Raw genomic sequence first — 24,655 nt, 5'->3', positions numbered from 1 at the left:
GTTGTAATTTGTGTGGTGGAGAGATAATTATTTCTGAAAATGTCTCCAAGAGAAACATTTTAGTTCTTAGTTTGGAAGTATAAGTGAGAGATTAATAAAGAATCTGGACATCTGAAAAATGTAAGAATAGTAACCTTTCTGAGGTGAATGTCAGATATTTCTAAGGGCTGAGATGCATTGGTTAAGGCCTCAGTGCTAAAAAAAAAACTTTGTTTGCTCTTATCTGTCTATTATGTCTCCCTAATAATGTTTCAAGATACACAGATGCTTTAGGGAAACCAGTAAAAGTAATTATAGAGGAATCAATGAACTGGGCAGCAATCTAAGCAGTTGAAGAAAATGATGCTAATGACGACATTTGCTTAGCATTTGCTGGAGCATCAGTCTAAAACTTCTTGTGCAGCTGCCACAAATATTATTGGGCAGGTGCTTGATGTTGAAGTATTGTCAGAACATCGCCACTAATGTGTAAAAGTGGGTACTAATAACGAAAAGAAAAAAATGTGTGAACACAACTGTCAGAAAACATATGAGAGATCCATTGGAGGGATGAAAGGTGCCTCAGCTGTGAAGATCTTTCAGCACTCTAAAGAACAACATGGGGTTATCTGTGTTAAAATCATTCATTGGTGATGGTGATTCCAGTTAATTCATATCAGTAATTGGCAGCAGGCCCTGTGATGACCTAATACCACAAAAGTTAGAATGTGTGTGTCATCTGCAGAAATGAATGGATTCTTGACTCTGTAAAATATGGAAATTTCTAGCAAAAAGCTTGAAGATCACAAGAGGACATACGACTGACAAAACAATCAATCAGCTAAAAGACTGCTATGGCCAAGAGTACAAACAACCTGGAAGGAATGAGAAAAGCAGTATGGACGACATTTTTCTAAAAGACATAGAGTTGTGATAAGCCACTACACAACTTGGGTTAAATTGTCTGGTGTAAATAATGCAAGACTGAGAATATACCCCTAGAATCACCATCATTGAAGTTGTTTGGTTAGTAATTAAGCCAGTGTGTATAGATCTAGCACACCCAGACCTTCTGAAGATATGTCTCGCAGGAAAAAGTCAAAATGTAAGTGAGCTTTTCAACAATGTTGTATGGACCAGGGTGCCCAAAAACATACTTGTATTCCTGAAAACACTGAAGATTGGCTACAGCGATGCTGTGGTGACCTTCAGTGATGGAAATGCAGGCAGAATAAAAGTTCTAAAACAATTTTAAATTAAATTAGGCCATAATACAGAAAAAATCCTTCAAGAATGGGATAAACAGTTAGTCTAAAAGGCAGAAATTATGGTCAAAAATACAACAGAAGCAGCAAGGTCCCTCAGATTGAGAAAGAGTTCTGGTACATCCTCAAGAAGATAAAGATTACAGAGCTAGAGTTTTAGGCTGTTTCTTCATTCAATAGCCAGTTTTCCTTTATGTTAACTGTCAAGTGGAATTTCTGAAAAACTACTTTTTTCCTCAGAAGTTTCCCATTATCTCAGAAACTCCCTAAACTAAAACTCTGACATTTTTACCTCTTATTAACAGCAGTACTAAGGATATTTGGGCCTACAGTGGTAGAGATAGTACTCGTAGTTTGATCATAAAAATAATTTTTTTAAAAAACTACATTAATTTTTAAGATCTTCATTAAAAAAGTTTTCTCTTTATTCTGAACAAAGTTACATACTTGATGTAGATAAATGAATGTATAAGGTATGAGTCTATATTCTGGTAAAGTTTTGTTATATTACCATGGCTAGTTTATGAAAAAATGGGATATAAATATATTGAATCTAACATTATCAGTATAAGGTATTGACATTCCACTTAAAAGAGCCATCAAAATTTGTTACTGTGTAATTTTTAAATTTATTACTTAAATTTTATAGGTACTTTTTTGGGGAAGGCTACACGTATGGATCTCAGCTCTCAAAACGAGGACCAGGTATGGAACGCTTGTACCCCCAAGGAGAAGTTGATCCCATTCCTGATTGGGTTCATAATATGGTCATTGAACCACTTGTAAAAGCAGGAATTGTACCTGATGGCTTCATCAATTCGGCAGTCATTAATGATTATCAACCTGGAGGCTGCATAGTTTCTCATATTGATCCTATACACATATTTGATAGGTTAGTATTACAATGTATCAGTTACCTCTAGTCAAGAGTTGACTGTTTGTTGGAAGGATTTTGATGCATAATTTCTCATGTTACATTTAAACTAAAATATATCTTTTTGGTGGAATTAAAGTATTTGTTTAATCTGCTGTGTGGATTAAAATATTTGCATTGATATTTTGTGTGTGTGTGTGTGTGTGTGTGTGTGTGTGTGTGTGTGTGTGTGTGTGTGTGTGTGTCTTCTAAGGCAGAATTTGCTGTGTAACTTAAAGCCCTGCATAATTTTTCTAGAAAGTGCACTCATGTAACCGCATAATATACTCAGTGTGCGGTGATTAACCCTCTGTTGGTCACAGCCTTTTTGTAACTTTGTTGTAATGTGTCAAAAAAGCATACAATAGATTCCCCTTGATTCTGTCCATATGTTGATTGGGTGTATTTCACCATCATTGCAAGCATAGTATCTGTGAAAAAGTGAGCCAACACTCAACTGGGGCTTTGGCCAATCTAGCTGCTCCTATGACCCCTGAAAGGTGAACGATAATATTTTCAGATCGTCTGTGGTTACCCTTATTTGGGGGCTTCCAGGTCCATTTGGTCTTTCATCATTTCCAGTTGTGAATTGTGGATCTTCTTCAGTATCACAAGCCTGTTCATCATCGGTATACTCTTGTTTGGTAGTGATATTATTTTATCCCCTTCAACCCAATCTTCTGATGCAATATCATTTTCTTCACCTAAATCTTCTGTTAGCACTGGATCCTCATCACCAACTGTCAAAAGTCGTACTAGCACCTTGATATCTGTCTCATTGCTCAAATCAAATGTCCTCTTCACCACATTATCAAAAAACCTGGAAGAAAGGACAAATGAGGTAAATTAGTTTCACCATAACAAGTTCTGTTGCAAATTACACACACATGAAAACACCCTCGTTTTCCATAAATCTGACAAAATAGTCTCACAAACTGATGAAATATAACCAATAAAGATGAATGCAACAAAAGCAATTCAAAATATGAATGTTGGAAAGTGTGAAGTCTTTGGTCGCAGTGTGCTTTTTTGGCCACTACTCTGGCTCCGTTCCCTGTGACAACATAGATACAACTGCGGTGGGAGGTAAAGAAAACCTCTCTGAGGCAGGAGGGCGCCACCTGCCGCAGGGGAGCCAACCGAAAAATTTTTGCTTCGCTTTTTTGATGGAACTGACAGAGGGTTAAAGATATTAAGGCAGTTGAAAGTAAAAATATGCACAATTACATCCAGATTTTTTTTTACTGTGTGAAGCAGTATTTAAAAAACTGGATGTTACATGTGGTTATGTTATTGGAGATGGGAATAGTTTCATGTAAGTAATGTTCACGTTCTATTATGTAACATATGTTATCTTCTAAACAGAATCAGCAACTTTCATGGCCTGTTGGATTTCATTGGAAGTATAGTAGTGTGTGTCCTGATACTTTGAAAATAGGAATTTCTTGATGACATTAGATAACTTTGTCCTCATATTGCAGAATGCAAGTGTGGAGTGCATTGAACCTAGTAGTGAATATGAAGTTCATGGCAGTTGCCATTAGAAGGTTGAGTTGACTGAGGGGAAATAATACATTTCAGCCACAATGTTTTATGTATGTAGTATTAGACAAATAGCAGACAAAAAAAGTGTTAATTGCAGCAGATTATATTTGAATGCGTATAAGGAAAAGATGAGCTTCCGGAACCACTTGCGAATTAAGTAACCTGGTTGATGGGTACAGGTCCTAGGTGGCACTGAAATATAGACATCTTCCCCTCTGAAATGGATTGGATTTGTAACCTGACCGTTCAGTAACAAATGCAACATCACTAAGTAACTTGAATTATTTGTGTAATTATTCCTTCCAGAATGTATCACAATGCTCTCTCTCTCCTTTTTTAAATTAATTTTGCATGTAGTGTACGCAACACAGGTTGTCTGCTACAGTTGGTGAGCTCTAACAGTGTCAGCATACTTAAGGAGCCTCCCTGTAACAGCCTCAGTTAGTATATCTTTACACACATCAGATTTTCACAGATCACAGTTTAAAAGAAGATTCAAGCATTAATAATTTTCATAGCGAGTCATAAAAATATTTAACATTGATGTAATAATAACATAATACCAAACACAGTCTGGTTGACATAGTTCATAAGTGTATTGAACTTCATGAGTATGAACAAAGAACACTGGTTACTACAGAAATTAATTATACATTTTTGACTTCTAGTAACTGTATGATGATAACCTTCACGCATAGTTATTCACGTGTGTGGGGCTAGGTAAGAAATGCTAGAGCTGTTATCGGGTGCTTCTATACAGGGTGAGGCAGCTAAGTCATAACACCCCTTGTACCTCCCCAACCATAATAGATACAAAGATGCCGTTTGGACAGTGAATTGCAGGGACAGGGGCTACTTGAATACGTCACATTTCATGTTTGTGCTATTTTTTGTTAGAGAGATATTAGGCCGACTTTGTTTTTTTTTTAATGGAACCCCGTGTTAAATTTTAGCATAACATGATGGGTTTAAAAAGACAGTTTCAAATATGTGTACTTCATAATATTTAGGCGAATAGTTTTTGAGACACAGATATGTTCTCGTATCGTGTTTATCCTTCAGTTATTTCGTGCGTATTTGTTTTTTATTTGAAAATATTTACTATTGATCACAATACAAAGCAAATAGACAGAAAGGTGCAAAATACATACTGAACATAATACAAAACTTTACTGAAGCATGTGCTCAAAATGCTTCCCCTCTACTGCAATGCACATTTGTAGTTACCGTTCGAATGATTTGTGAATGGCTGCGAACGTGTCACGTGAAATATCAGCGCATGCTTCAATGATACATTACTTCGTATCGTCTGGCGTAGTTGGTATTTGAGCATACACTTCATTTGATTGCGCCCCACAGAAAAAGATCAAGAAGAGTCAAATCAGGAGACTGGGCTGGCCACTTCACTTCATCACATTTTCCTATGCAACAATCCAGGAACTTTTTATTCAACAGCTTTGTAGCCACACGGGAAGAGTGAGGAGTGCAGCCGTCATGTTGGAACCACATTCACTGACCTGTAGTTAGTGGTACCTCTTCCAACAAAATGAGTAGAACAGTTTCGCAGGAACTGTGCATAGTTATTGCCATTTAGTATACCCGGAATGATGTACGGCCCCCCAATGACATTTCTGACGGTGCTGCACCACACGTTAACACTCCATGGTTGCTGATGCTGTACCTGTCGGAGCCAATGAGGTTTCTCTAATGGCCAGTAATGCATATTATGCAAATTCACATTACCATGGTTTATGAAAGCCACTTAATCAGTAAAAAGCACTCGTTGAAAAAACATTGGATCATCTTGTAGGCGCTGCAGAGCAAACCAACAAAATTCCTGGTGCCATTCAAAATCCACACCGGAGAGTGCTTGATGTAATGAGAGGTGAGGCGGGTGAAATCTATTCCGGTGCAATATGTGTAGAACACTTCTCTGACTTACACCACATTCTGAGGCGATATGTTGTGATGAAACCATAGGGTTGTTATGTGCAACGCTAGAACGGCCTCTTCAGGTACCTAGCCAGTTGCAATTTTCTGCCTTGTCCTCTGTATGGCATTCCATGATCCTGATTAAAGTAGTTTCTTGCAAATATGTGCAAGAAGCTGGCACGTAGGACGCTCACGATCAGGATGTACCCCTCCATATCGCTTTATTGTTCTAACAATATTTCTTCTGCTTTCACTGTACACTAGAAGCATATCTAACTTTTCTTCGTTGGTGTACATTTCTGATCCAAGAAACTGTGATGGAAATGCAATGTCTCATTACCCCAGCAGCACATTTATACCCTTCTCTCCAGCTGCCTCGTGCGTCACCGTGAAACGTTATCGAGAAGCAGAAAAACAAAGCCTTCTCTGTTAAGTTCCTGAGTGGTCAACAGGAAAGGTCGCATTGGACAACATCGCTTCGAAGAGCGAACACGATATGAGAACATATCTGTGTCTCAAAAACTATTCGCCTAAATATTATGATATACACATATTTGAAACTGTCTTTTTAAGCCCATCATGTTACGCTAAAATTTAACATAGGATTCCATTTAAAAAAACCAAAGATGGCCTCATATCTCTAATAAAAAATAGCACAAACATGAAATGTGATGTATTCAAGTAGCCCCTGTCCCTGCAATTCACTGTCCAAATGGCATCTTTGTATCTAATACGGTTGGGGAAATACAAGGGGTGTTATGACTTAGCTGCCTCACCCTCTATATGGATGAGTATGTGTGAGTTATCTGTGAAATCTATGAACACATTTTACTTTCAGGTGATAGAGGCCAAAATTAGTAGCGATGGAATCATAGTGAACCATGTAGGTATTTTGTTTAATTATGTGTTAGACAACTGTGAAATTTAAAAAAGTTACATGCACTATTTTGTTAATACATCTGCAGAGATTTGCCAACTTCATAGGTTCATAGTTTAACTAATATGCTTAATTTCTCAATTAACACTTTATTCTGATAATCAAAGGTATAAGGTCCGAAAATTGAGGAAACAAAATCATGACGTTGCTTCTTGGAATTAAACATGCTTTAAGGTCTGGAGGGTAGAAAGTTCAGTTACAAAAAACTTTAGTTCATGATTATAAGAAAAAGTAAAATGTTTACTTGAAAAAGGATATTAGGGTTTTCAAATCAGGTATGCCACTTTGGAAATAAATAATTATTATCCTACAACATTTTTATGAACACATGGTTTTTGAACATGAAATTACAGATTTCGCTTAAAAGAAAATATTTTTGATGAACCAAATATACCATTGTAATCAATATTGCTCAAAGAAACCATGTATAATGAATTGGAATGAAATATAGCTTAGAGAAGAAATTTGGTATTTTAAGTCACTAAATATGATGTAGTTGTCAAAAGTATAACAGAGATAAGGAAAAAATATCTGAGGAGTAGTATATAGCAGATGGAGTTATTCCACTGTGCTATGTTTAACATTGAAGATAAATTATTTATAGTAAAGATCATTGGCAGATTAGACATAATGCATAGAGCTAAAAACTGTAATAATTGACAAGAAAACAGTATAGTAATTCTGTGAGTCACAAACTTCTAAATGTGCTATTATCACTGAATGCAGGAGAGGTAACCAAAGTGAAAATGTGAAGTTACTATAGTGCTTTTAGTAGGACCACTCTGGTCATTTTGTATGTGATTGGGCTCTGGTCCATGTGTTCATTTATAAGAAAAAAGAGTAAAGGAATCATCCAGTTTGTAGCTGATATCTACATCTACATCCATACTCTGCAAACCACTGTGAAGTACATGACAAAGGGCACTTCCCAGCTACCAGCTATTAAGGTTCCTTCCCATTCCCTTCCCATGCTGTAGTTAAAGTTGTCCTCACAATCCCTATGGGAGTGATACGTAGGGGGTCAAATTGGACTGCTGTTGACTGTTCACCAAAAAAATGCACCAGCCACAGTTCCTCAGTGGTAGGTGGCAATGCCCCAGTCTACCCCTCTTTTATTCCTGGGTAGGACACTGGTAGAATTCATCTGTATGCTGCGATGGATCTTTCATGAGTACCTGTGGCCATGTCACCTTGCATCTCTTCTTCAGTCTTAGATGTGAGTTTGTATGGAGGTTTTTAGTCACTGACATGCTATACCAATTGCTGCAATGGATTTCTTATCTCTTATGTCCTCCCCAGATCTTCACCATCAATGCCAACTTGACTCTAAAACAGTTTTCTATTGTGGACACCTATGCCATGCCATGTTGCTCCCAAAGAGAGTTCCTTCATATTGTCAGAAAGGATCTGTTGCCCTTCAGATAAGTAGCTGAGCATCACCATTCCATGCTAACTCGAAGAACAGCAATGTGTAGTGCCCTTGGGTGATTACCATCAGCTTAACATGAAAATGATATACGATTGCCACTTATCGAACACTTTGCAATGCACATTGCTGGCAAGATAGTTTTCTCCACAGTCAACATCATCCAAGCATTTTATCATAACCAGTTGCACCAGAAGGTGTGTTTAAAATTGCTGTTTGCACTCCATCTCCTGGCATTGTTGACACAGACATTTATCCAGCAGGAAGATGCCATCGCCATTGGGGAAGACATCAAGTATGAAGGAGTGCAGGTAGCTTGCAGTAGTGTTGATGTAGTCCACAGCTGGCATGGTGTCTACTACCACAGGGCCCATGGAAGCCCAGGTGAATGTCCCCCTTAAGGTAATACTGCACCATCTACCTCCATCGATAGTGTGGTGCATTTTTTGACCAGCTGTTTATCTGGATTATGATATATTCAGACATGATCATCGACCTGGTGTAACAAGATACGGTTCATCCAAGAAGTGACACTTTCCCATTGAATCGTGGTCCAATCTCTATGGTCTCGTGCGTACTGCATTCGTAATTGATGGTACCGTTGGGTCAGCATAGTACACTTACGGGTCATCAGCTGCAGAGCCACTTATTCAGCAATGTGCACTGATCAGTGTTCTCCGAAACACTTGTGTCCACACTAGCAATGTACCCTGTCATCAGATCTGCCGCAGATCACCACCTATCCTGCTTTACAGATTGGTTTTGTGTTCTGTTATGATGTGTATACATCCAACTTACGATTTCAGCATCTTCACGCACATTCCATAAATGCTCACAAGAGTAGCACACAAACAACCCACCATATTCACCATTTCCAAGGTGCTAGTTCTCAGGTGTCAGGCCATAGCAATCTGCCCTCATTCAGAGTCCTTTAATTTAAACTTTTTTCTGCATCTGGTTTGTAAATGGATGGATGTTCTTAATTTTGGGGTGCTGAATACACTGGTAAAATCAGTTTTTCTCTATGACGTCACATTTCCTAGATAAACAGCAGAATAAAAGTGGTAATAGCAAAAATTGACACAATTGAGTCAAACAAAAATATGCATTCAGAACGTTTGAAATCAATACTATTTTGTACGTACATATGAGCATGATGTCAATAAAAGATCCAAATTAGTTCAGAAGATATTTTCACCTTTGGTTTTTGAAAAATGCTACGACAGAGCTCTTCTTTTGTTTGCCGTTTCATCACTCTCCTTAACAAGACCCCGGCAGTAGTCACCCTTCATCCAAGGGTTCCAATGGCCTTGGTAACAGTGTTCATGGTAAGAATGTCTTGGTGAAAACATTCACCATGCTCATCGCTTACGGTTCCCAAATTTTCCTGGAAGAAATCAAGGTGAGAATGCAGAAAGTGAATTTTAAGATACATTCTACACGACATGTTCTTATAGTTGTCCAACAGATCATTCACCATGGTAACATACTTTTTGTCTTTTCTGTTACCCATAAAGCCTTTCACAATTGCTTTAAAAGAAGACCAAGCAGCTAATTGGATATCTGTGAGTTTGGTATCAAAGGTTGGCTCTTTCAGCAATTTTCTTGCTTGTGGTTGGACAAATATACCCAATTTCAGCTTTGCCTCACTTAATATGGGAAACTTTTCTTTTAAGCGATTGAAGGCCTCACCTTCTTTATCCAGAGCTTTCACAAAGTTCTTGATAAGGCCCAACTTGATATGAAGGGGAGGCAGAATGATTTTATCGAGCTCAACCAATGGAGTATTGTTCACATTTACGTTTCCGGGAACATATGACTTCCTTATACGCCATTCCTTGACTGAAGAGTGGTTCTTGGTGTCACAGCTGTCTCAAAGGCACAAAAAGCAGCAATATTTCGTGAATCCAGCCTGTAAACCTGTAAGGATTGCAACAACTTTTAAGTAGCAGCAAAGCTGCCATTCATGATCCTTATACTTGAGTACCTCTTGCAGGAAAGCCATGGTTTCAGAAGTTTCTTTCATATCTACTGTGTAAGCCAAAGGTACTGATGGAAATGCATTGCCATTATGCAGTAGTACTGGTTTCAAGCTGGTTTTACTGCAGTCAATAAATAGTCGCCACTCCTGTAGATTATGTTGTACTCCTAGCTGCATCATCAGACCCTTGACATCTTTAAATACACACATTGAATTCTTCATATCGAAATATTGAGCGAAGGAAGCACGTCTTGATCTAAAACAGGAAATTTTTGTCCATGGAGCTAGAAAGTTCTGTTGTTGCAGTCTCGACCCCAAGAGTTCAGTTTACTGTTTCGAAAGTTGTAGATTGTGAACCAAATCATTCAGTTCCTTTCGATTAAAGAGCAGAGGCGAAGTGTCATGATATTGAGGGCAGTATTCTTCTAGATGTTCAATACTTTCTGATTCACTTGATAAGGTGTCTGATTCTGTGACTTTAAAGTTACAGATAGAAACAGGCAACCCCTCATCATGGAGCACAGGCAAATGCACTTAAGATACATTTGGATACTATATTTTATGTCTAGTTTTGCTTGAATGTCCCGAAATATTTGTAACACAGATGTAACAGTGTGAATAATGGTCTTTAGGCTCACACCACACCATCGGAACAGCGAATGACATTGCTCGGCATTTTCCTTTCAACCACTCAGTTAAGGTTGTAGTACAGGTTATGCAGGCAATATGAGGTGTAAAATTTTTATCTTGATCACCAACAGGACAATCAAAATACGACATATTTGTCTTCTTAACCAAATCAGTGATTGGTTTTCTTTGGGCTTTTGGAGTGAATTTCCCACACACATAACAAGAGTTGTGAAGGTGGTTTAGACAGCAAGGTTTACTAGTTGCCATTTTTCTTGGTGTAAGTTTTAAACACAAAAAGTTTGCACTATCTTTCACAGGAAACACTCCCTGAGGATCTCTTTTGCACCACTGGATTACCACACCAACCATTTACTGACAATTTGTAGATCTAGCTCTCCTCTGCAAATCAAAAACAAACAGTTAAACATCAAAACAGAAGAACAGCAAAAAGTGAAATACTGAATATGAAAAATAAAAAACTTTTACAAGCTCAAAAATGGTACCTGCTAGAACATTTTGAAAGGTATATTCGGATTCTACACACCAAAATACATACTAGTTGATGTATCACATCCCAGATGCAAAGTGGCTGTTCACTAGTGTAATCAGTGTGTGCTATTGGTTTCATATTGATGATGAATAATTAGTCTTGGCTCTAAGCAATCGCTTTGCTGTGCCATGACTGTTTAAAAAACAATCACCTGAAGATGTATGTCTACTCACTCAGAACTGGTAGTGACTTTTTAATAACAGTATTTTAACAGCCAGTGTGAAAGGTTTTATTCACCATGTGGAATTTTGGCTGCAGTTCTCTGCCCTCTAGAATTTATGATTTTCTGAGACTACACTTGCAAAAGTTAGTATATGTGATTCATGTACCTACCCTCACCCCCTCCTGTTTGCCCAGTATCACACATTTGTTGTTTTGCCATTAGAAATACACTCTGCATTTTCCCAAACCAGATTCCTCCTGTACTTTCGAATTGCTTGCAATTCCAGAAGATTCATATGCGAATACTTGATTTTTGTATCGTTCTTGGAATTAAGTCACACTACATTTTTGACTGACCTGTTTCAAGAATATATGATCAGTAGCATGAAGGTTTGGTTGGTTCTTGCACATGGCAATACACACAGAAATATATATATATATATATATATATATATATATATATATATATATATATATTTCTGTTGAATCCTACGTCAAATGACACTGTTGCACAAACAAGTATGCTATAACAGCTACACACAACTGTTTTGGTTCAAGACTGCTTTACTACCTCTTTGTGTACGGCAGTGAGTCCAGTATTATGTATGGGATCCCTGTGGAAACAACACATAGAAGGCTGTAGTGTGTGTGTGTGTGTGTGTGTGTGTGTGTGTGTGTGTGTGTGTGTGTGTGTGTATAGACACACACACACACACACACACACACACACACACACACACACACACACATTCCACGTAGGAAAAATATATCTAAAAACAAAGATGATGTGTCTTACCAAATGAAAGTGCTGGCAGGTCGACAGACACACAAACATACACATACATACACACAAAATTCAAGCTTTCGCAACAAACTGTTGCCTCATCAGGAAAGAGGGAAGGAGAGGGAAAGACGATAGGATGTGGGTTTTAAGGGAGAGGGTAAGGAGTCATTCCAATCCCGGGAGCGGAAAGACTTACCTTAGGGGGAAAAAAGGACAGGTATACACTCGCATACTCACACATATCCATCCACACATACAGACACACCAGCAGACATTTGTAAAGGCAAAGAGTTTGGGCAGAGATGTCAGTCGAGGCGGAAGTACATAGGCAAAGGTGTTGTTGAATGACAGGTGAGGTATGAGCAGTGGCAACTTGAAATTAGCGGAGGTTGAGGCCTGATGGGTAACGAGAAGAGAGGATACACTGAAGGGCAAGTTCCCATCTCCGGAGTTCTGACAGGTTGGTGTTAGTGGGAAGTATCCAGATAACCCAGACAGTGTAACACTGTGCCAAGATGTGCTGGCCATGCACCAAGGCATGTTTAGCCACAGGGTGATTCTCATTACCAACAAACACTGTCTGCCTGTCTCCATTCATGCGAATGGACAGTTTGTTGCTGGTCATTCCCACATAGAATGCGTCACAGTGTAGGCAGGTCAGTTGGTAGATCACGTGGGTGCTTTCACACGTGGCTCTGCCTTTGATCGTGTACACCTTCCGGGTTACAGGACTGGAGTAGGTGGTGGTGGGAGGGTGCATGGGACAGGTTTTACACTGGGGGCGGTTACAAGGGTAGGAGCCAGAGGGGAGGGAAGGTGGTTTGGGGATTTCATAGGGATGAACTAAGAGGTTACGAAGGTTAGGTGGACGGCAGAAAGACACTCTTGGTGGAGTGGGGAGGATTTCGTGAAGGTGGATCTCATTTCAGGGCAGGATTTGAGGAAGTCTTATCCCTGCTGGAGAGCCACATTCAGAATCTGATCCAGTCCCGGAAAGTATCCTGTCACAAGTAGGGGCACTCTTGGGGTTCTTCTGTGGGAGGTTCTGGGTTTGAGGGGATGAGGAAGTGGCTCTGGTTATTTGCTTCTGTACCATGTCGGGAGGGTAGTTGCGGGATGCGAAAGCTGTTTTCAGGTTGTTGGTGTAATGGTTCACGGCTTCCGGACTGGAGCAGATTCGTTTGCCACGAAGACCTAGGCTATAGGGAAGGGACCGTTTGATGGAATGGGTGGCAGCTGTCATAATGGAGTTACTGTTGTTTGTTGGTGGGTTTGATGTGGACGGACGTGTGGAGCTGGCCATTGGACAGGTGGAGGTCAACGTCAAGGAAAGTGGCATGGGATTTGGAGTAGGACCAGGTGAATCTGATGGAACCAAAGGAGTTGAGGTTGGAGAGGAAATTCTGGAGTTCTTCTTCACTGTGGGTCCAGATCATGAAGATGTCATCAATAAATCTGTACCAAACTTTGGGTTGGCAGGCTTGGGTAACCAAGAAGGCTTCCTCTAAGCGACCCATAAATAGGTTGGCGTACGAGGGGGCCATCCTGGTACTGGTACCCATGGCTGTTCCTTTTAGTTGTCGGTATGTCTGGCCTTCGAAAGTGAAGAAGTTGTGGGTCAGGATGAAGGTGGCGAAGGTAATGAGGAAAGAGGTTTTAGGTAGGGTGGCAGGTGATCGGTGTGAAAGGAAGTGCTCCATCCTTGTAACCATTGATACCACTTCCCTACACACAAATAGTCTGCACGTCCAGGGCCTCGCTGCGATGGAGCACTTCCTTTCACGCCGATCACCTGCCACCCTACCTAAAACCTCTTTTCTCATTACCTTAGCCAGCTTCATCCTGACCCACAACTTCTTTACTTTCAAAGGCCAGACATACCAACAACTAAAGGGAACAGCCATGGGTACCAGGATGGTCCCCTCGTACGCCAACCTATTTATGGGTCGCTTAGAGGAAGCCTTCTTGGTTACCCAAGCCTGCCAACCCAAAGTTTGGTACAGATTTATTGATGACATCTTCATGATCTGGACCCACAGTGAAGAAGAACTCCAGAATTTCCTCTCCAACCTCAACTCCTTTGGTTCCATCAGATTCACCTGGTCCTACTCCAAATCCCATGCCACTTTCCTTGACGTTGACCTCCACCTGTCCAATGGCCAGCTCCACACGTCCGTCCACATCAAACCCACCAACAAACAACAGTACCTCCATTATGACAGCTGCCACCCATTCCACATCAAACGGTCCCTTCCCTACAGCCTAGGCCTTCGTGGCAAACGAATCTGCTCCAGTCCGGAAGCCCTGAACCATTACACCAACAACCTGAAAACAGCTTTCGCATTCCGCAACTACCCTCCCGACCTGGTACAGAAGCAAATAACCAGAGCCACTTCCTCATCCCCTCAAACCCAGAACCTCCCACAGAAAAACCCCAAGAGTGCCCCTCTTGTGACAGGATACTTTCCGGGACTGGATCAGATTCTGAATGTGACTCTCCAGCAGGGATACGACTTCCTCAAATCCTGCCCTGAAATGAGATCCATCCTTCATGAAATCCTCCCCACTCCACCAAGAGTGTCTTTCCGCCGTCCACCTAACCTTCGTAACCTCTTAGTTCATCCCTATGAAATCCCCAAACCATCTTCCCTACCCTCTGGCTCCTACCCATGTAACCGCCCCCGGTGTAAAATCTGTCCCATGCACCCTCGCACCACCACCTACTCCAGTCCTGTAACCCGGAAGGTGTACACGATCAAAGGCAGAGCCACGTGATTTACCAACTGACCTGCCTACACTGTGAAGCTTTCTATGTGGGAATGAGCAGCAACAAACTGTCCATTCGCATGAATGGACACAGGCAGACAGTGTTTGTTGGTAATGAGAATCACCCTGTGGCTAAACATGCCTTGGTGCATGGCCAGCACATCTTGGCACAGTGTTACACTGTCTGGGTTATCTGGATACTTCCCACTAACACCAACTTGTCAGAACTCCGGAGATGGGAACTTGCCCTTCAGTATATCCTCTCTTCTCGTTACCCATCAGGCCTCAACCTCCGCTAATTTCAAGTTACCACTGCTCATACCTCACCTGTCATTCAACAACACCTTTGCCTATGTACTTCCGCCTCGACTGACATCTCTTCCCAAACTCTTTGCCTTTACAAATGTCTGCTGGTGTCTCTGTATGTGTGGATGGATATGTGTGAGTATGCGAGTGTATACCTGTCCTTTCTTCCCCCTAAGGTAAGTCTTTCCGCTCCCGGGATTGGAATGACTCCTTACCCTCTCCCTTAAAACCCACATCCTTTCGTCTTTCCCTCTCCTTCCCTCTTTCCTGATGAAGCAACCATTGGTTGCGAAAGCTAGAATTTTGTGTGTATGTTTGTGTTTGTTTATGTGTCTATTGACCTGCCAGTGCTTTCATTTGGTAAGTCACATGAGGGAAACATTCCACGCGGGATATATATATATATATATATATATATATATATATATATAGCCTTTTGTGCAACAGTTGGTGTTTTATTTTAAAGTGTCAGCTAATTCAGGTTTTTCGTAATTCCATGATAGTTTTCCACAGTTCAAATGTTGGACAGTTTATGATGCCTTTGTTTGTAAATATTCAATAAATTCTTTTAGTCCTATTTGACATGGGTCCCACACTCTTATCAAATTCATTGTACAGTATTGTTCAAGTGTTTTGTATCACTCAGGGGCCCCACAGCTCTTTTATGGGTACAAATGGGTACCCGTGTGATGCACATGGAGGCACCACAGAAATCACACTTGGTACCTGTGCTGTGATTACCTCGTGAAAGCTTAGGTGTGGTTGCCTTTGTTTTTGGGGCTTCGGAAGTCCCGGCATTGACAATAGTGACAGGTGGCGGTTGCTGTGACTGGGTTGCATCCTCGAGGTGATCGCCTGATTAGAATGGGTGGCAGCACGGCAGACATTTGGCTAATGAAGCATGTCAAACTCTCTAGCCACTCTACTGCGGCTGCATCTCTTCCTAGGAATAGTTCTGTCTCAGTTCCTGTTTCTGCCTTGCCAGCCTTTTCCCCCCTCTGCTACCCCATGAGAGGAGGGCCAGGCCTGCCAGCTTGGGGTGCAACCCTTTCTGCAGTTCCTGGCCTTGCCGCCACCAAACTTACTTACCCTCTCTCTCTCTCTCTCTCTCTCTCTCTCTCTCTCTCTCTCTCTCTCTCTTTTTTTTTTTTCCCCAACACAATTAGGACAAGTTCATTGAAGTTGAGCCCTTAAGCGAGATGAGATCTGGCTCTGATCTTATAAAGACAACGTCTGCCAGCCAGTTGGACGCCCTCTGTGTTTACGACTGCTTAGGAGACATTCCAGTGAATATCACTCCTCATAAGTTTCTCAATATGACACAGGGTGCAATTTTCCACAGGGGCCTTCTCATCCAGTCCAGTGATTAACTTAGGGCTAATCTGGAATGATGTGGCATTCATTATGTCGCGCAAGGCTGTAAGGACAGTCATGTAGACACTGGCACTTTCATCATGGGCTTTGATGGGGATACCCTGCTTGAAAAAGTAAAGGTGATGGTGTACGGATGTGATGTCAAGCCATTCATTCCACCTCCCATGCATTGTTACTGTTGCCTAAGTTTGGCCACATGCTCTCGCACTGCAGTACCACTCTCATCTGTGGTGACTGTGGCCACCCTCTTTGTGTGAGGAGCCCTTGCACCCCACTGCCTAATTGAATAAACTGCTGTGATCTACATTCTCCCCACTCATTGGGGTGTCCAGTATACACAAAGGAAAAAGGGATACAGGAAATAGAGATCCTTGACCGTCTCAGGCCTGGAAGGAATTTGACAGACTTCACCCTGTGGATCTCTCATCTATCTTTTTCAGTTACGCCATCCCCTCCTCCTCATCCTGCCCTCCTTCCCTTTCCTCCCCCCCCCCCCCCCCCCAGTGGTTCCAGTCACTTCCCCTCAAGGAACTTCTCCTCCAGAGAAGAAATCCTCTTCTCTGGCCCCTGCTAGGGACGGGGCACCCTCTCGGAACACCCCTCTCTACTGTTCTCAAGGTGAGAAGCCTGCACCGTTGGGTTGGATGACCCCCTGCGGGTCTGGGGGTTAGAATGGGCCCAAGGTATTCCTGCCTGTTGGAAGAGAGACGACTAAAAGGAGTCTCTCACATTTTGGCCTTTACGTAGGGTTTGATCTTTATTTTTCAAAATTTTTCCGAAGAGCGAGCCAATCGGGAAGGGCGCCTTACATGGTGCATCGTGTAGATCATGTGCTGAGACCTATTGCATACTTCATTGATGCGGATCTGCACTTCTGCTTATTCAACAACTGTTGGACGAGGTCACCCCACCGCCCCGGGTGGGTATTTTTCCATCAAATGTGCAGTATCATTTTCTATGCTGGTAGCCTCTGACCATACAGGGTTGCTCTGCTGATGCCTGCGCTGTTAACTCCCCACGTATGCCAAGGAACAGATGCCCGTCACCCTGGGGCATCGGGACTCCCAGCAATAGGCATCCTGCCAGGTGGCCTTTGCTGCAGCTGGGTGGCGCATGTGGGGAGGACCCCTGGTTGCAGTGGGTGGCATCAGGGCAGATGGCACGCAATGAAGCATACATAGTAATCATCTCTTGCTGGAAGTCAAACGCACAGAAGTACGACCCCAAATTGTTCCTCTCCCTGGCCACACCATGCAAGGAACATCAAGCTAAGGATACCAGTGACTCTTATTCGCCCCAGTACCTTGTATGTTTGAGACCTGATGGGGAATCTATCGTGACGATGAAGCCTCAGTTCTTTGTGGAGCATTTACAGGACAAGTTTATGGAGGTCCAAAATGAGATCCGGGTCAGTCTTGATCAAAACAGCATCCTCTGCCCAGTCACAGGCGTTACTCGCTTGTGACAAGCTGGAGGATGTTTCTGTAACCATCACGCCCCATAAGAGCTTAAATGTGTTCTAGGGTATCATATTTCACAGGGACCTGCTTTTGCAGTCTGATGATGAGCTGCGCACCAATTTAAAGCGGCGAGGTGTACATTTCATTCGGCTTGTCCACTGGAGTCTGAGGGATAAACAGGTTGCCACCAGTGCCTCATCTTGGCCTTTGAGGATGATACATTACTCGAGAAGGTCAAGGTTATGGTCTACCGCTGTGATGTAAAGCCCTATATCCCTCCTCCAAATCGGTGCTTTAAATTCTGGAAGTTCGGCCATATATCTTCTTGCTGTACTTTCAGCGTCACAAGTCACAATTGCGGGCACCCATCACATCCCAATACTCCATGTGCCCCACCTCTCATCTTTGTCAACCGCGGAGAGCACTGCCTTGCTCGTCTGACTGCAGTATTGTCCAGAAGGAAAGGAAAATTGTGGAGTAAAAGACACTGGACCGACCGACCTACACTGAGACTAAGAGAAAATTTGAACGCCTGCATCCTGTACATATCACATCGTCTTAAAACACCGCTACAACAGTTCTGGCACCATCGGCTCCGCCAACCCAGGTCCCTTCTCAGAGCCGGAAGACTACGTGTGCCCCCTCCCTGTTGCTCCTGCACCACTTACTTCGGGAGCAACACTCCATTCCACCCCCTCCCCCTCCCTCCTCCCTGCAACCGTCGGGGATATCAGTCCCCATTTCTGAGCCGGAGAAGTGTAAGTCTTTTTTGGCTCTTCTTGCTAAGAAGGGTTCCCATAGGTCATTCCCTTCCCGGGTTTCTGCTAGTGGGAAAGATGACATCTACCAGTGGCTGAAGAGCCAAAAGCAGCTGGTTGTAAGACTTCACGATAATCCTCAGTCCCGGAGCTGACTCAGTGAAGTCCTCCCAGCCAGGGAAACCAAAGGAGCAGGGAGATAAATCCAAAAAGAAGATACGCAAGACCAAGCGAATTGCGGTGGTACTCACACCACCACTACCTACAAGCTCTGTGTCTGCGGATGAGGTGGAGATTCTGGCTGAGGACCCAGATCTCACCTGACCTTCAGGCACTACTCAGGCGATAAGTCGATGGCAGCAGGTGACCCCGAGGTGTAAACTGCCTCACTGAACGTTTCATGCCTTCCCGGTCTCACGATGACGTAATTCTCCAGTAGAATTGCGGCGGTTTTTTCCACCGCCTGGCTGAGCTACGGCAACTGTTAAGCTTTACACCTGCTTTCTGAAGTGCCCTCAGAAAACCTGGTTCCCGGCAATGCAGACTCCTGTGCTCCACAGCTGTAAGGGATATTGAGGGAACTGTAGCAACTATAATAGAGTGTCAGGTGGAGTTTGCGTTTATGTCCTAAACTCAGTCTGTAGTGAAACTGTGCCCCTTCAAACCCCTCTTGAAGCTGCGGCTGTCAGAATAAGGATGACACAGGAAGTAATGGTCTGCAATGTATATCTTCCTCCAGATGATGCAGTACCCCCGAATGTATTATCTGCACTGATCGATCAACTCTATAAACCTTTCCTACTTTTGAGAGATTTTAATGTCCATAACCCCTTGTGGGGTGGCACTGTGATTACTGGCTGAGGCAAAGATGTCAAAACCTTTACTGTCTCAGTTCGACCTCTGCCTCTTAAAATACTGGGGCTGCCATGCATTTCAGTGTGGCTCATGGTAGTTCCTTGGACATTGATTTATCAATTTACAATCCAGAACTTCTCCCATCTATCCACTGGAGAAAACATGATGACCTTTGTGGTAGTGATCACTTCCCCATCTTCCTGACACTGCTCTGGCGTCAGGACCACAAACACCTGCCCAGATGGGCTTTAAACCAGGCAGACTGGGGAACTTTTACCTCTGCTGTCACTGTTGAATCTCCCTCACATGGGAACATCAATGTGATGGTTGAGCAGGTGGCTACAACAATCCTTTCTTCGGCAGGAAACAAGATCCCTCGCTCTTCGGGTTGCCCCCGACGAAAGGCAGTCCCATGGGGATTGCCAAAAGTCGCTGAAGCAGTTAACGAGCGTCAGAGAGCTCTACAGCAGCACCCTTCCCTGGTGCACCTCATAGCCTCTAAACGGCTCCGTGCCAGCATTCACCAACTTATCCAACGATGGAAACAGAAGTTTTTGAGAGGTATGTGTCGACCATTGGGTGCCGTATGTCACCTTCCCAAGTCTAGATAAAGATCAGGTGTATTTTTGGGTACCAGACACCACCAGTGACCTTGGCGTTAACATCAATGGCGTGCTCTCTTCCGACGCAAATGAGATTGCCGAGCACTTTGCTGAACATTATGCTCGAGCATCTGTGTAGAATTGCCCCCCAGCCTTTCACACTCTCAAACAGCGGCTGGAAGGGAAAGTCCTCTGGTTCACTACATGCCACAGTGAACCCTATAAGGCCCCCTTTACAGAGTGGGAGCTCCTCAGTACCCTTGGACATTGCCCCGACACTGCTCCTGGGTCTGATCGGATCAACAGTCAGATGATCAAATATCTCTCATCTGACAACAAGCGATATCTCCTCGTCATCTTCAGTCGGATCTGTTGTGATGGCGTCTTTCCATTGCAATGGCGGGAGAGCACCATCATTCCGGTGCTCAAACCCGCTAAAAACCCGCTTGCTGTGGATAGCTATCGGCCCATCAGCCTCACCAACGTTCTCTATAAGCGGCTGGAACATATGGTGTGTCAGCAGTTGGGTTGGGTCCTGGAGTCACGTGGCCTACTGGCTCCATGTCAGGGCAGCTTCTGCCAGGGTCGTTCTACCACTGATAATCTTGTGTCCCTCGAGTCTGCCATCCAAACAGCATTTTCCAGACGCCAACACCTGGTTGCAGTCTTTTTTGATTTATGAAAAGTGTATGACACGACCTGGCTGCATCAAATCTTTGTGCGACATTATATGAGTGGGGTCTCGAGGGCCCGCTCCATATTTTTATCCAAAACTTCCTGTCACTTCGTACTTTCTGTGTCCAATTTGGTGCCTCCCATAGTCCCCCCCCCCCTCCCCCATATCCAGGAGAATGTGGTCCCGCAGGGCACTGTATTGTGTGTCTCTCTATTTTTACTGGCTAATAATGGTCTAGCAGCAGCTGTAGGGCTGTCCGTCTCACCTTCTCTCTATGCAGACAACTTCTGCATTTCATACTGCTCCACCAGTAATGGTGTTGCTGAGCGGTGCCTACAGGGAGCCATCCACAAGGTGCAGTCATGCGCTCTAGCCCACAGTTTCCAGTTTTCGGCCACAAAGTCGTGTGTTATGCACTGTCGGATTCGTACTGTTCATCAGGAACCAGAATTGTACCTTAATGACGATCCACTCACTGTAATGGAGACTTATCGATTCTTAGGTTTTTGACGCCCGATTGACTTGGCTTCCTCACCTTCATCAGCATAAATGGAAGTGCTGGCAGCACCTCAATGCCCTCTGCTGCCTGAGCAACATGAACTGGAGTGCAGATCACTCTACGCTGCTGCAGCTGTACAGAGGCCTTGTTCAGTCCAGCCTTGACTATGGGAGTGTGGTTTATGGTTTGGTAGCACCCTCAGCATTGCATTTACTCGACCCAGTGCACCACTGTGGCATTTGCATCGTGACAGGAGCTTTTAGGATGAGTCCGGTGACTAGCGTCCTGGTGGAGGCCGGAGTCTCTCCCTTGCAGGTTAGGCATGCACAACTGCTGGCCAGTTACATTGCACACATTCGTAGTTCTCCTGCACATCCAAATTACAGTCTCATTTTCCCACCCACAGCAGTTCATCTCCCGCATCAGCGGCCCAGGTCAGGGCTTCCAATTGCAGTTCGTGTCCGATCCCTTCTTTCCGAACTGGAGTCCTTGCCTTTACCACCTATACTTGAGGTCCATTCACGTACACCTCCATGGTGTACACCTAGGCCGAAGCTTCACCTGGGCCTTTCACATGACCCTAAGGACTCGGTTAACCCTGCGGCTCTCCGTTGCCACTTTCTCTCGATTCTTGACATGTACCGAGTCCATGAAGTGGTTTATACCAACAGCTCAATGGCTGATGATCATGTTGGGTTCACGTATGTCCATGGAGGACATATTGAATAGCATTTCTTGCCCCATGGCTGCAGTGTTTTCACTGCCAAGCTGATGGCTATATCTCGTGCTCTTGAGCACATCCATTCATGCCCTGGAGAGTCGTTTCTTCTGTGTACTGACTCCTTAAGCAGCCTACAAGCTATCGATCAATGCTACCCTTGTCATCCTTTTGTAGCGACCATCCAGGAGTCCATCTATGCCCTGGAACGGTCGTCATTCAGTAGTGTTTGTCTGGACCTCAGGTCACGTCAGAATCCCAGGCAACAAACTTGCCAACAAGCTACATGGGAACCGCTTATGGAGATCAGCTTATCTGCAAGTGACCTGCGTTCAGTACTACATTGCTAGGTTTTTCAAGTTTGGGAGACGGAATGCCATAACCTCAGTACGCACAACAAACTGTGTGCCATTAAGGAGACTACGAATGTGTGGAAGACCTCTGCGCGGGCTTCTCGCAGGGACTCTGTGGTTCTCTGTCAGCTCAGCCTTGGCCACACTTGTGTGATACACGACTACCTCTTGCACTGTTGATGACCCACCTCAGTGTCAGTGTGGTGGCTGGCTGACAGTGGCCCATATCTTGATGAGCTGTCCTCCTTTGGCTGCACTGCGCCGGACTCTTCAGTTGCCGGAGTCATTGCCGTTAATTTTAGCTGACAACGCCTCATCGGCTAATTTAGTTTTACGTTTTATACATGTCTGTGGGTTTTATCATTCTACATAAGATTTTATGCATGTCCTTTGTCCCTTTGTGTTCTCCACTCTAATGCTTTTAGTTTGGATGTTTTAATGTGTCGCAGAGTGGCTGGCTTTTCCTTTTTATTCTCGTGGTCAGCCATCAACGGTCATCTGCTCTTTTTGTTTTTATCCCTTCTACCTGTCTCTTGGTTCTCTCTGTGGTTTTCTTTTCCTATTTTGTCAATAGTAGAGTTTGTTGTCCTGTCATTCTTCTGGTTCTTCCATTCTCCTGTTATTGTGCTGTATGTCTCCTTTCTTATCTTCCTTCCCTCCCTTGTGTAATTATTTTACTGGGACAAGGGACGGATGACCTCACTGTTTGGTCCTTTCCCCACTTCCTTGAAACAAACTAACCAACCAACCAACCAACCTGGGTTGGATGAGGGACGCACATCCAAGGGCCCCAAAGGTGCTCACTCTGTCTGATCCAGACATCGCTACCAGCTATTCCCTTACTGATAACACTTCCTCCCTGCCTCCCGAGGAGGAGGAGGAGAAGGAGAAGAAGAAGAAGAAGTAGTAGTAAGTCCAAGAACGAGGCTTACCCTGTATCCCGGGGACTTCGCCCCCTCCTTCTCACTCCGCACCAGACCCAAATTTTATGAACATCACCCCATCCTCATCAGTGACGACCACTGCTCCAGTGACAGGACCCCTGCTTAACTTCTTTATGTTTAACCTGGACTCTTGCCACACAGTAATCCGGTGGAATTGCAATGTTTATTACCGCCACCTACTGGAAATACGATAATGTGTTTCCTCTTATTCTGCAGTCCGTCTTGCTCTTAAAGAAACATACTTCCATGATGGCCACTCTCCAGTGTTTCATGGTTATGGGTGTTATGTCGGATCCGTGCCGACCCTTGAGATAGCATCTGGAGGAGTCTGCACTTTCATTCACACCGATGTCATTAGTAACTGGGTCCCCATTCACACCACCCTGGAAGCAATAGTGGTATGAGTGCAAATGACCCCAGCAATCACTATTTGCATTGTCTACCTCCCTCCAGATAGACCACTTTCTTATATTGAACTACCTACATTAATACTCCCACCCCCATATCTCCTCCTTGGGGACTTCAATGCACACAATTCCCTGTGGGGAGTGCCACTTCAACAGATAGGTATCTTGTAATTGACCAATTTATTACGGACTTTGATTTCTCTCTCCTCAATGACCATTCTCCTACCCATTTCTTGGCACCTTTTCTGCTGTTGACCTCATGATCTCTTCCCCTGCTCTAATGGCTTCTCTACATTGGTCACCCCATAATGATTTTTGTGATGGTGACCACTTTGCGATGATTCTGTCATTCTGCAGAGCCAATTGGCCGTATATTCATCTGCTGTGTACTTCAACATCTCTCTCAGATTGGATAGATGCAGTCATGCAAGACGTCTCTGACACAATTCTTCATGCCGTTGGCACTGCTATCCCCCTATCCACTGGTCCCCTTCATCATCGACCGGTACTGTGGTGGACCAGGAATGTAGCAGTGGCTATCCAGGACTGTCTAAGGGTGCTGCAACGATTTAAATGACACCCTTCACAGACCAACCTTATTGCTTTCAAACATCTCCATGCTAAGGCTTGTTACTTTATTAAGCAGAGTAAAAAGGAATGCTGGGAGCACACTGTTTCTTCCCTGGGGATATATGCCTCTTCATCTCAGGTATGATCCAATCTCTGTAGCCTTTCAGACCACCTGCATCAATTGTCTAGGTTCTTATCCTACAGGGTGCTCTGTGTACTGATCTCTCAGTTGGTCTTTGCAGAACCTCACGACACACTTTGTG

At 43.5% G+C, this 24,655-nt stretch overlaps 1 protein-coding gene across 1 annotated transcript in view; it reads left to right on the top strand.

Annotated features, from left to right (window-relative positions):
- LOC124776519 (RNA demethylase ALKBH5-like) overlaps positions 1–24,655 on the top strand; it is a 116,681-nt gene that overhangs the window by 26,818 nt on the left and 65,208 nt on the right. Inside the window, exon 3 of the mRNA XM_047251547.1 lies at positions 1,894–2,136. Coding sequence (XP_047107503.1) covers positions 1,894–2,136 — 243 coding nt within the window. The remainder of the gene's footprint in view (positions 1–1,893; positions 2,137–24,655) is intronic.

Source organism: Schistocerca piceifrons, chromosome 2 (assembly GCF_021461385.2).
Source record: "Schistocerca piceifrons isolate TAMUIC-IGC-003096 chromosome 2, iqSchPice1.1, whole genome shotgun sequence".
Classification (NCBI taxonomy): domain Eukaryota; kingdom Metazoa; phylum Arthropoda; class Insecta; order Orthoptera; family Acrididae; genus Schistocerca; species Schistocerca piceifrons.
Note: the sequence above shows the minus strand (reverse complement) of the source record. Positions and strands in the feature narration are given on the sequence as shown.